At 34.9% G+C, this 13031-nt stretch overlaps 1 protein-coding gene across 16 annotated transcripts in view; it reads right to left on the reverse strand.

Moving 5' to 3' along the window:
- Positions 1-13031, reverse strand: part of RIMS2 (regulating synaptic membrane exocytosis 2) — a 649263-nt gene that overhangs the window by 79918 nt on the left and 556314 nt on the right. For 6 of the 16 annotated variants that reach the window (XM_029222537.1, XM_029222533.1, XM_029222536.1 and 3 more), the window contains one exon: positions 8152-8393. The exons of the other annotated variants lie outside the window; for them this stretch is intronic. In XM_029222537.1, the coding sequence (XP_029078370.1) occupies positions 8152-8393 (242 nt within the window). The remainder of the gene's footprint in view (positions 1-8151; positions 8394-13031) is intronic. 16 annotated transcript variants of the gene reach the window in all.

A 13031-nucleotide genomic window follows, 5' to 3' on the forward strand; every position in this document is an offset into this window, starting at 1 on the left:
GATAAGGGGTTAATATCCAAAATACATAAAGAACTCTGAGAACTAGTAGTAAAAAACCCAAACAATTCAATTTAAAAATGGGTAAAGGATCCGAAGAGACATTTTTTCAAAAGGACATACAGATGGCCAACAGGTACATTAAAACATGCTCAACATCACTAATGGTCAGGGAAATGCAAATCAAACCCACAATGAGAATATCACCTCATACCTGGTAGAATGGCTATTATCAAAAAGACAAGAAATAACAAGTGTTGGTGAGGATGTGGAGGAAAGGAAACCTTTATACACTGCTGGTGGGAACGTAAATTGCTGCAGCACCTAAAGAAAACAGTATGGAGGTTGCTCAAAAAATTAAAAAGTAGAGCTACCATATAATCCAGCAATTCTACCTCTGGGTGTTTATCTGAAGAAAATGAAAACCCTAACTTGAAAAGATATTTGTACTCCATGTTCACTGCAGCATTATTTATAATAGCCAAGATAGGGAAACAACCTAAGTATCAACTGATGGATGAATGGATAAAGAAAATGTGATACACACACACGCACACACACACACACACACTATTCAACCATAGAAAAGAACGAAATCTTGTCATCTGTGAGAACATGGATGGACCTTCAGGCTTATGCCAAGTAAAATAAGTCAGACAGAGAAAGACAAATATCATTCTGTTTGATATATATATGGAATCTTAAAAAAAAACAGAAAGCACTAAGCTCATAGATACAGGGAACAGATTGGTGGTTGCTAGAAGCCAGGCGGGGGTATCGGTAAAATGGGTGAAGGGATTCAAAAGGTACAAACTCCCAGTTGTAAAATAAACAAGTCATGGGGATGTAATGTACAGCATGGTGACTAATAATAATGTTGTAATAATAATACTGTATTGCATATTTGAAAATTATTAAGAGGTTAGATCTTAAAAGTTCTCATCCCAAGAAAAAGAATTCTGTAACTATATAAGGTGATAGGTGTTAACTAGACTTATTGTAGTGATCATCTCACAACATATACAAATACTGAACCATCATGTTGTGCACCTGAAACTAATATAATGTTGTATGTTAGTTATAGCTCAATTAAAAAAAAAAGAAAATGGGCAAAGGACTCAAATATACATTTCTACAAAGAAGATACACAAACAGCCAATAAGCTCATGAAAAGATGCTCAATATCACTAATCATTAGGGAAATACAAATCTGAACTACAATGAGAGACCACCTCCATTTCAGTAAAACGAAAATTATAAATTATGCATTTACTTTTAGAAAACATAAAATACATACAAATATTTTAAAAGATTAAAATACAATAAATATTTGCAAATCATTATTTCAAATGGTAAAATAAGACTTTATGCTCTCAAGAAGAATGTTTGAAGTAATGTACATTATAGTTTTTAAAAATATTGGTTTGCTTACAAAACTGCTTCCTCTTTTTCCTGAGCACGCCCTAGACTACATTTCCCAACCTCCCATTTTCTAGCATCAGCCTTGTGACTGAGTTGTAGCCAATGAAATAAAGGCAGAAGTGACTTCATTATTTCCAAATCTTGCCCATAAAAACTTCCCATGTGCTGGCTGAATACAGAGGGCCCCAAGGCCCTAGAAGACGGTAGAGCCACGAGATGAAAAGAGCCTCAAACTCTGAACGACCATAGGGCAGGCCACCGGCCCACTGGGAATAACTGCATTGGACTGATATTTGCTCAATGAATGAACTTCTCTTGTACTAAGTTTTCAAGATTTATATTTTATTGCAGCTGGTATTATGTTAGCTACTGAATAGAGCAACTCGAAGGTGTGTTTCCAAATTCAGTTTTCTCATACTTAGTTTTAATAATGTCATAGTTGAAAAAGAAACTTCATAACAAAACACCATAGATCATATAAAGTATAAATGTAGGGTAAAGTTCATTGTGAATAATAGTGGATATAAATCTGTATTTTATTAATTTTCCTGAGGACTTAGGATTTTTTAGTGACTTCTTGTCAGATCTTAGAGTGTCACTTTGTTTATTTCATCAGTGGCTAACGAAAAGCCTGACTAGGAGTAGAAGTTCCAGGACTACCTTTTTTGTATAGATACCTTTTTTGTATAGCATTAGTATCACACTTAATCCAGTTTCATTGCAGGAATCTCTGTAAGCCTCTTGCCCATTTTCTTGTGGTTAAGGAAACTAACACCTCCAGAAAGGCATGCAACACCTGACTGACATCCAGACCAACTGAGAAAACTAGGGTGAAGCCATATATTAAATATGGTAGTGCTTAATTTCTTTTTTGTCTTTTAGATTAAAAGGAAAAATAAGTTCTACCATTTTTGTTCCATCCTCCAGAGAACTTCATCATGAACCCCAAAGGAGTACATGGGCCTTTCATCGGAGATCACTATATTTGATACTATACCAGACACTGAGAAGGATGTACAAAATAAGAAAAAACAGTCTAGCCAAGAGATAGACAAATACATAAATGATTACAGTTACTAAGTATTATAATTAGAGGAAATATAAAGTACTGGGCGAGCTTAGAAATTACTACAAGATGAAAAGAGCAGAGATTCCTGAGTGACCACAGGTTATAACAGCTGATCTCTACTTAAGCTCTGGATCCGAAGCTCTCTCACCCACTCAGTTGTTCCCACAAGTATCCCCTCTCATTAAAAAACCAAAACTCTTCTTTGATCTATTTCTTCCAAGCTATAGTCCTATTTTTTTATTTCCCTTTTAATCAAAAATCCTAGAAATTGTTTCTATTTGCACACAGTAGTCACTAATCATATGTGCCTACTTAAAATTATATAAATTAAAAATGTAAAATAATTTAAAATTCAGTTACTCAGTCACACAAGCCACATTTCAAGCGCTCAATAGCCACATGTTGGTTGTATGGTAGCCACATGTTGGCTACCATATTGTATTGGATAATGCAGATATAGAGCAATGCCAACACTGCTAAAAGTTCTATTGGACAGTGCTGGTCTAGACTATAACAGAATAATTAAGAATGAAGTCTCCAGATCTATACTGCCTGGATTTAAATCCCAACTTCGACCCTTAACTAGTTAAATAAACTTGGGGAAGTTACTCCCCTTCTGCCTACTTTGATTCCCTCATCTATAAAATGAGGGTAATAGTAATTAATTCTTGCTCCATAACATTGTAAGATTTAAATGACTTACATGTAAAGTGCTTAAAACAGTGCCTAGCACATGAAAGTGCTCAATAAGTATTAGGTGTTCTAATTTTTATTCTTGAAATTATTCTCAGGGACTCTACTTCACCTCCCATTTTTGTTAACCTGCTCCAATCAGGCTTTGTCCACCATTGCAAGGTTTGTCAAGGTTTACCAAATTCCTCCATCTTGCGAAATCCAATGGTCAACTCCCAATCTTCATCTTATCTGAACTACCAGAAGCACTTGACAGAGATGATCAGATTTCTTAAAATATTTTCTTCCTTTGGTTTCCAAGATACCATATTCTTCTTTTTCATTTTCTTTAATGGCTGCTCTCTCTTAAGTTTCCTTTAATGGATTCTCTTCCTGATATCTAAATGTTGGCATATACCAGGGCTCTGTCTTTAGTTTTCTTCTTGATTCAAGCTACACAAAGTAATATTATCTAGTGCCATGGCTTTAAATATTACCTGCTGATTACTCCCAAATGACATGCTTAGCCTTGACCTACTATGGATGCATATCCAACTAACCATATAATGACTGTACTTAGACGTCTCATGGGCATCTCAAAATTGACATGTCTAAAATAGAATTCCTGATTCCCCATGAGGCTGAATTTGCTATTTATAGCTTACATCTATAAAATGATTTTTAAGTTCTGAAAGCATTTTCTTATACATTTAAAGTATTACCTTTATAAAAACTCTGTTAGGACAGCAGGTGTTAAATCCAACTGTCAGATGAACATTCTATGACTCAGATATGTTGGGCAGGTTTTTTTTTTGTTTTTTTTTTGCGGTACGCGGGCCTCTCACTGCTGTGGCCTCTCCAGTTGCAGAGCACAGGCTCCAGACGCGCAGGCTCAGTGGCCATGGCTCACGGGCCCAGCCGCTCCGCGGCATGTGGGATCCTCCCGGATCGGCGCACGAGCCCGTGTCTCCTGCATCGGCAGGCGGACTCTCAACCACTGCGCCACCAGGGAAGCCCCTGGGCAGGTTTTCTTAAGAGGCCATATTTGATATCTTATATAACCCAGAGTAAGCAATAGCATCCAAGTCTCCTTATTCACCCGGTTGTGATGTTTAGCAAGATATATTTAAGCTTTAAAAATGGTGAGTTTCCACTCAACAGTCAAAGAAGGATACAAAATAGCCTGGGAAAAGAAGAGAGATATGACTTAGCTACTATGTGTATTAACCAACATATCTTTATAAATGGTTTCCCCTTCATCAATTATTGTTTATGTATGATTACTGATCCTACATAATCATACATAATCATAATCCAGAATAATTTCGACATTCTTTAGAAAGATACCATTTTTCTGAGTTTTCTACTCTTCAGAAGTCAAGTAAGCAGTCTTTATCTGGTCTTGAAATCCATACTGGTAAAATGATATTTACTTTTACAATGAGTATCATTTTAAGAAGTTGAAGATATTATGGTATATCATTAATTAAATGATAACTATAAATTAATTACATGCAGATCTCCATGCAAAGGCCAGAAAAATCAAAACAAAGGATCTATTGTAAGATGCAACATCATAAATCCATTCATTGTTTTAGATAATGTTATCATATGATCAAAGAGTTTAGGTATTAAATTTGAAGATTTCAGTTTTAAACACTGTTAGAGCTTGTTACTGCATTTTTAAGAAAAGAAAACATAAAAACCTTACTTGAGACATATACACAGAAATACAGAATTTAGAAACCCACTGGAAGTTTGGAGTCCAGTAATTAAAAAACAATCTCTGTTGGCTATTCTACAGTTAATCTCTGGCTTTAAAATGAGAGATATTCTGAATTCTATTGTCAATGTAGGTCGAAGCTATACGTTGTGTACGTAGGAATGCAACTGCACATTTTAAGAATGATAAAAAATTTAACAATTATAATGTTACTGAATATAAATGTAGACAACAACAAAAAGGAACACGTTATTTTCTGCTATGCTATATACATAAGAAGGGGCTATATGATATAACAAAGAACTAAACTACATTTCTTAAATCTAACATCACAGTGTTTTTGACAATAAAAATCAAATCAGTGTATGGTCAACAGATCTCTATTTTTAAATGAAAATATTGTCAAAGAAAGATATATGGGATATTAATGCCAAAACTATGAAGACATGAAATTGATCATTGAGAAATATTGACCACCTTCTTCAAACGTTCTATACTCTTAGCTTCTGTGACACTACTCTCTCAGAGTGTTTGTCCTTTCTTCATGATAATTTCTTCTTGGTCTTCATTGGCTCCTGTTCCTCTGTCCAATTCTAAAAGGTTAATCTTCCACAGAGCACTGCCTTCACCTACTGCTCTTTTATCTGCAGTGTTCTTCTTGGGCAGTCTCACTCATGTTCATGGTTTCAAGCAACCTCTAAACGTTATAACTCCCAGATTTATGTCTCTGGTTCTGACACGAGCTTTAGAAGAGTTTATTTAAATACATTCTAGACATTTCTACTTGGATGTTCCATAGATACCTCAGATTCAAAGTATCCTAAATTGACACCTCTCCTTCTCCCAACCTATTCCTTCTTTTATACTTCCAATATCCATTAATAGCACCACAACCATCCATCCAGGGATGTTAAGCCAGAAATATGGGGATTACCTTAGAATCTTCTCTCCTTCACCTCCCCACATCCGACCCATGAATAAATCGGGTGACTGACTACTAATTTTGCTTGTTAACAATACCCTGAATTTATCAACCCCTCTCTATCTTTATTATAACTGACAACTCACTTAGTTCAGGATCTTATCTCTTATCTGAAATATTGTACATTCTGCTAATTCATCCTAAAATCCTCTTTACCAGATGCTGACTTAGGTTTACTTCTTTATTGCAGCTCCACTAGATATAAGCTCCAAGAGAAGGATCTCGTCTTGTCCATGTTTTCTTTAGAATACAGCATATGGTAGATGCTCAAAAAATATTTGTTAGATAAGTAAATGGCTGCCTGAATGGCCTACAAAATATATATTATGCAAATCTAACCATATCAATTCTCTACTGAAAACCCTTTAAAACTTCCTATCACCTACAAATTAATATGATCTATGAGACTCTCCATGACCTATTGACCTTGCCTCTAGCCACATTCAGTCCAAAATTTTTTGTTAAAATCACATCTATTTCCTATCATTCCTGTATATGTAATACTTCCATTCCTTTGTCATTACGGTTTCTATCTGGAACACCTTTCTAACTGTCCTTTACCTGGTTAGCAATCACTCTTTCTTCAGGCCTTGGATCAGGCAACATCTCCTCCAGGTATTCACTCCTGGAATTCAAACAATCCTCCTCTGAGCACTCAGCACACTTTCTATGTAATTCTAGTCTTACCACTGACATAGGATCTTGAAGCAATCTGTTGAAGTATCTATCTTCTACTAGAGTATAAGCAACTCAGGTTATAAGTGATTTCTTATTCATCTGTGTTCTCCATGTGCCTGGCACATAGTAAGTGCTCAAACCCCTGAATGAATAGAATTATTTATTTCATTTAACACCACATATTCTCTAACTTGTAGTTTTATCAGTGCCTATTTTAGGTTCTTCATTTTTTAGATTAATAGACTTTTTTTAGAGCAGTTTTGGGTTTACAAATGTTTGTAAGTTTTAAAGAGAAAAATGCAATAAATAAAGTTCTAACTGCGAGAGAAAAAAACCTCTCAATTTCAAAAGGCCAACATCTATCATTTTAGTACAACACAGTTAATTATGTGTAAATGTTAGCAATTTAAAAAATCCTTTAAATATGATCTCTATGTCCATAAATTAAATTTCTAATTCTATATTAAAATGCAAAGTAACATTTTAAAACACCAAGTGAAAAATTACTCTAACATAATCACATGAAATATAGTAAGTTACAACCAGGATATAAGGAATGCCATCAAATAATTATTTCAAAATAATACTATTATATAAGGCTCAAATTCCAGAATCACTGTTACAGTTTGTAAAACCAAGGTTAGCCGGGTCCAGGAATTAACATATCCTTAAATTCTTTTGTGCTGTAGATTTATGCCCTGGCTTCTCTGTACCAGAACCCTAGTATTCAGACACAAATGAGATTTAATCCATTTGCCTATAATTTATTTGCTGTAAAAGAAACACCATATTATATGCTTTTGTTTGTGTGTTAAGCAGAAGATATGCTATTATTTCCAAGATACCAGGGACTTGATGCTTAATTATCAACACCCATTTGAAAAAAAGGCATTGCTTTGACTCACAAATTTCTTAATTACTAACAGTGGCTTTTCTGAGTAGGAGTGTGGTATCTAATTTATTTTTGCAGATGTGATTCGAGACTGAATTTTAAAGTAGCAAAGCTTTGAGTATCTTCCCTGTCAGCAGAAAATTCCTCCATCCCTGCTGCTGGAGAATATTGCTGCTTGAAGTGTTAACAGGGAAATAAAAACTGCAGTGAGAAAATTGATACAACTGGTAAATGCTGCTTACAAACTGAAAAAGAAGTTAGGCTGTCAGCAATAAATGAAGTATATTATTCACACAAAATATGTGGCGTCATCTTCATCACGGTAACTTGCTGGGAGTGGAAATTAACTTGGCTGGTTCCAACTTGAGGAACCTAAAGAAAAGTAAATATCTCACAGATCAGAGTACCTTTACAGAGGACCAGCAACTGACAATCAGGAGGACCACAGCTTAACTCCTCTCTGAGGAGAAAAGACGTTAAGTGCATTTCAAGAACAGTAACCAGGGTTCACTGAGAAGCAGGTTCACTGATCACTGAAAAACAAAGTCATTGTTATATTTTCGGAAAAGTTAACTAGTTTAAAATATGCCCCTTTCCTTCTGGAACATGTCATCATCTACACATTACTGAGACAGAATAAATAAGAGAAAAGAATATGTATGTTAATTAATTACAACTCAATTAGGAAGTCAAAAGAGTAACATAAAAATGCCTACCCGTTTGGCTGAGCTGAGAAGCACTGCGGCTTTTCCGGGAGAGGCCAACAATAGCTACCATTTTGGCCCCAATGCTAGAGCGCCGCTTTTTGCTGCTGGTGCCCAAGGCGCCCACTGCAGTGTCAGACTGGCTGCCATCATTCTTCTCCAGCGAGCACATGTCTCCGCTGATGCTGGTGCTTTTAGTCATGTTCTTCCCTGAGATGCCCATTTGTCTGCTTTGCATTTTGGATGTAAAGACACTGTAGGCCGATGGATCATTAAAAGTGAGGACAAGAGTAAAAAGTAAAAGACAGAAAAGGTATTTTAGATGAAATATCTGGAGTATAATTCAATTATATCATTAGTGGGACATATTTTTAGGACTCAAAAATTTTCAAATACCATGGTCTTGAATGGGTTTTACTAATTCAGGGCCAACCTTAATGTAACTATCCAAGATCAGACATGATTTCCTTTCTGTTTTCAAAGAAGGCACTGGTTTGCATGGCCACAGGAAAAAAATATTTGCGAAAAATCAGTGGGCTCATTTAAGAGAATATGCTGTCGTGCAAGTGCAATACACCTTGAGGCAGCCATATAACATATGAAAGAAGTTTCCAAAGCATTGTTCTCGAATTTGCTTTACTATAGCTTTCAAAGAGAAATTCAACGAGTGGGGAAATTTTACAAAAAATGGCAAAAATTACAGCATCTATTGCTGAGTGGCTCTTTAAGTTTTCTCATTTTATTAGTTAAGATTTTTCTAATAGTTGTTAAATTTTCTAACAGGGATTGATGTTTTCATTAGTTTTGAATTAAAAATAATTTATTTCACTTTACACTTTCATATATTGATATGTTTATATTCCAAAAATGAAGAAAAGATTTTCCTCTTGCATTCATTTGAAAGAAAGAAACATTATCAGTTTTCTAGACAATATGGTCAGAAGGCAATAATTTTTTAAACATTTTAAAATGTTTAAAATATTTTTCCCCTCTATCCTAGAGTAAAACCTACTGAAAGGTTAGGACCAGGGATCAAACCTGGGCCCCCGGCAGTGGAAGCATGGAGTCCTAACCACTGAACCACCAGGGAATTCTCAACACATGTTACCTTTATTAACCTATTTCGTTTCCTCCAAGTATTTAAGAGGGAAAAGACTCAGTAGGAAATTTTTTAAAAAGACAGTAAATTGTACTATTCACATTACTTCACATTAGTTTTAAGAAGAAATGAGGCATAAATAAACAAGGGAGAAAGAGAGGAGACTGTATAACACTTCCACAATGCCCCAAATCAATCATTTCCAAGCTTGTTTAATTTTGCTATTCTTCAATAAGCAACTATAGAGTAAAGTAGAAAGAGTTTTGGAGGCAACAGATGGAGGCTTAAATCCCAGATTTGCTGCTACTTAACTGACTTCCTTTAGAAACGTTAATTGCTCTACTTGACCCTCAGGTTCCTCATTTATAAGAGAATATCTTATTGTACTTTCTTATATTAAAGAATAGGGATAATATGTCTAAAGTAAAAATTCAGTAAATAAAAATTAATATTAGGGAATATAGACAATAGATAAAATAAGGTTAAAGCCCTTCAACATGTATTATATATGTAAATACTTAACAGCATCAATAGAAGTGATATTTATAATTATAAATTTTAAAACTTCTGAGATTCAAATGTCTAAACTGGTTTTTCATATAGCCAGCACTATGTAATGCAGAGTGGACTATACTGGGAGCCAGGAAATCTGGGTTTGATCTTTGGCTTTACTGACTGATCTTGGGAGAGTTGTTTCCCTTTCTGGAAGTTAACTTCCTCATTTAATAAATGAAAAAACCTAAGTAAAGCACTAAGCGGAATGGGAAACACATAAGAGCTCCCAAAATTATTCTCTTCCTCCTTCTCCTTATTATTATCACCACCACCAGCACCATCATCATCCATTAAGCATCCATTAAACATGCTGAACTGGAATATCTATAAGGTCCCTTTTAACTACGAAACATTTTGCTCCCCAAGTATCTCTTGTTTCATGGATTCTGGGCAAATGAACATAAAAATGCAACGTATGACTTTTATGGTATGCTATCGTCAGAAAAGGCATGGCATAGTCTAGGAAAGTCAAAGTTTAGTTGAGACTAAGACTTTCAAAATAATATGTTCCATAGTCTCAATAACTAGTACTCCTGTTATGTAGGAATTTTTACCCCAAACATACTTTTCTAAAAGAACCTCCTAATCTACTACCTACCAAGGAAGTCAAAGATAGACTCTCAAAATATTGTACCTTGTGAATTTTGCATTTTAATTCTCATGGTTGGATATAAGGGCATAAAGAACTTGGCCAAAATTAAGCCGGATATAATAAAATACTAACTGAATGGATAAATCAGATTATAGATAAGTATTTTAATGACCATTTGGTTTTAAAGAAGTATACTTCTCTTCAACCTAACAACTTTGATAATGCATTATCTACAAAAAAGGTTACTAAAAGTTTTGTAAAATGGTTCTACTTCTCATCTCCTTGAAGCTTAGAGATCACCAGGGATGAGTTTACGAGTAGTTGCTCTCCAGTGCTGTGTTTTGAAGAGAGGGAGACTGAGGCTAGGCTATCGCTACTGGTTTCCTTTACTTTCCTCACTTGGACATCACCTAAAACTATAAGCAAACAATACTGCAAGCAAACAAGATATCAACCAACATTTTAATAGTTTTGTGACTCTTTATTTAAGGAATACTTTGTAGTAAAGAATCTGTAAACATGGGCGATCATTTGGAATGTTTAGTGTGGTTAAGAAAGCACAGACCCATTCATTACATTATCAATTACTTTAAAAGAGAAATTTTGTAAGGGTCTGGTAATATGGTAACTTTCCAATACTGCTGGTGGTAGTACCAATGACAGATTTTTGAAGGGCAATATGGCAATATGTATCAAAAGCATTTAAAAAACATGCCTACCCTTTAACCTATCAATACTACTTTTAGGACTTATCCTAAGGGAAAACGGCAACGTTCATAGATTTAGCAAAAATGGTATTTACTGCAGAATTGATTACAATAGTAAAACACATACATACACATGGTAAAACTCCATAAATGTCCAACAGTAGAGGGTGTTTAAATAAGTTATGTTCATCAATAAAATAGAATGTACCTTTGAAAATGCTGTTGTAAATAAATATTTATTGACGTAAAATATGTTCTTGATATGGGAGAAAGGGTAAGAGGAAGCAGGTATCTGCAACTTAGCTTTGGCTGGCACACATACCAAATAGGGATTTACCCTACTACTAGGGGACACAGGTAAATTCAAGTCCCAGAGTGACACACTGTCACAAACAAACAAATGAAAATAAATTCATATACAAAGAAATGAACATCTCTTGATAAACTGGGTAGTTCAGGAAACCTGGATTCATAGATGATCTACTAGTTATCTGCACAAGAGGGGAATTAAGGGAATATAAAGAAAAATAAAATATGTTCAGGATGTTTATGTTCTTTGGGAAAAAAAGTGTCATAGCAAGAAATCTAAAGGATGTACTGTGAACAGCATGCTAAAAGTAAATAGTTTTAATTTTCTCTGGTTGGTAGTTATGCTTTTTTAAAATGTCCTTTTTTTTTTTTCTATTTTGTTTTTTCCAAAATGAACATAAAAGGTATTGGTAACAAGAAAAAAATTAAAACAATCAGACAAATGAAAAGAGCAATCAAGGATGAAAACAGGCCAAATAATTCAATTTGCATAGTTCATTCCATGGGCTAAAGGTGTACCATGGCTTTCAAGCTAATTCTAAGAGATTACTACACAATAATACTGGGCATTGATATAGGATGCTCAATTCCAGAAAGAAACACAGTGTTTCCACATTTCTAAATATTGTTTTATGCATGTTTTCTAATTTTTGGCATTAGAAAAATAATGAAGAACTTTATATATTTAGTATTCTTGAAATGTGTAAAATTGCCAATACAAGTGATTTATTTTATGACATGATTGTAGTTGTTGAAAGTTGTACCCCAAAATATTTTTTAAAGGGCAAATCTAGTATCACCTATCATTGGGAGAAAGGTAATGAAAGGCAGGTAAAATATTTGTAAATATTCTCCAAAGACTTAAATAGCATATTTACGGGATTATAGGAGCTATGTGATTAAGCTAAATGAAGTTTATAGGCCAAAACTATTTTTAATAGGTTTGAATGAATAGAACTGAGTCGTCTAGCTGTTAAGATAAACAGCGAACACAGGACAAATTCTGAGTTTGTGAGAGTATGAGCATAAGAGTAACACTGTAAATAAAATATACAGTCATGAAAAAATATTTCATCTTATTGAGAGCTGGGAAGGTGGTTAGGAGAGAACCTGCCCAAGGAATTAGAGACTAGAGTGACTCAGAATTTTATGAATAAAGTATAGAGGGCCCAGCAGCTCATACAATGGAGTATGAGAACTGCAGCGCAGGGGCAGAAAAGACACTTGAGTGGGACTATTTACAACATCTTAGGCTAGTAAGTGGTGCTAGAGAGGGCTTAGAGGGCTTAAAAGTTAGAAGACAATAGGAATAATGATAGAGGAGGAAAAAACCCAGTGAGACTGGCCAAGTTCCCAAACATTATGCCACCTTGAAAGACTTAATTCCCTTTCCTTCCCATTCCTGTGTTTCTGGAGGCAGGTGCCAAGAGCTCACTAAATACCTATCACTATGATCACTCAGATTCGACTGCACCAGTTGCCAGTCATTGAGTGGAGGTCTGGATTTCGAGTGCCATTTCTTGAATTCTGGCATATTCCTTATGGGAGGGGGGAAGGGAGGGTAACAAACCCTGCTCCCATCTAAAGTTCACCTCACTAAACATTTTCTCTATATTAAATGTTATTTCTT

The sequence above is a fragment of the Monodon monoceros genome, unplaced genomic scaffold (genome assembly GCF_005190385.1).
Source record: "Monodon monoceros isolate NGI ecotype Baffin Bay Population unplaced genomic scaffold, NGI_Narwhal_1 Super_Scaffold_14, whole genome shotgun sequence".
Taxonomy (NCBI): domain Eukaryota; kingdom Metazoa; phylum Chordata; class Mammalia; order Artiodactyla; family Monodontidae; genus Monodon; species Monodon monoceros.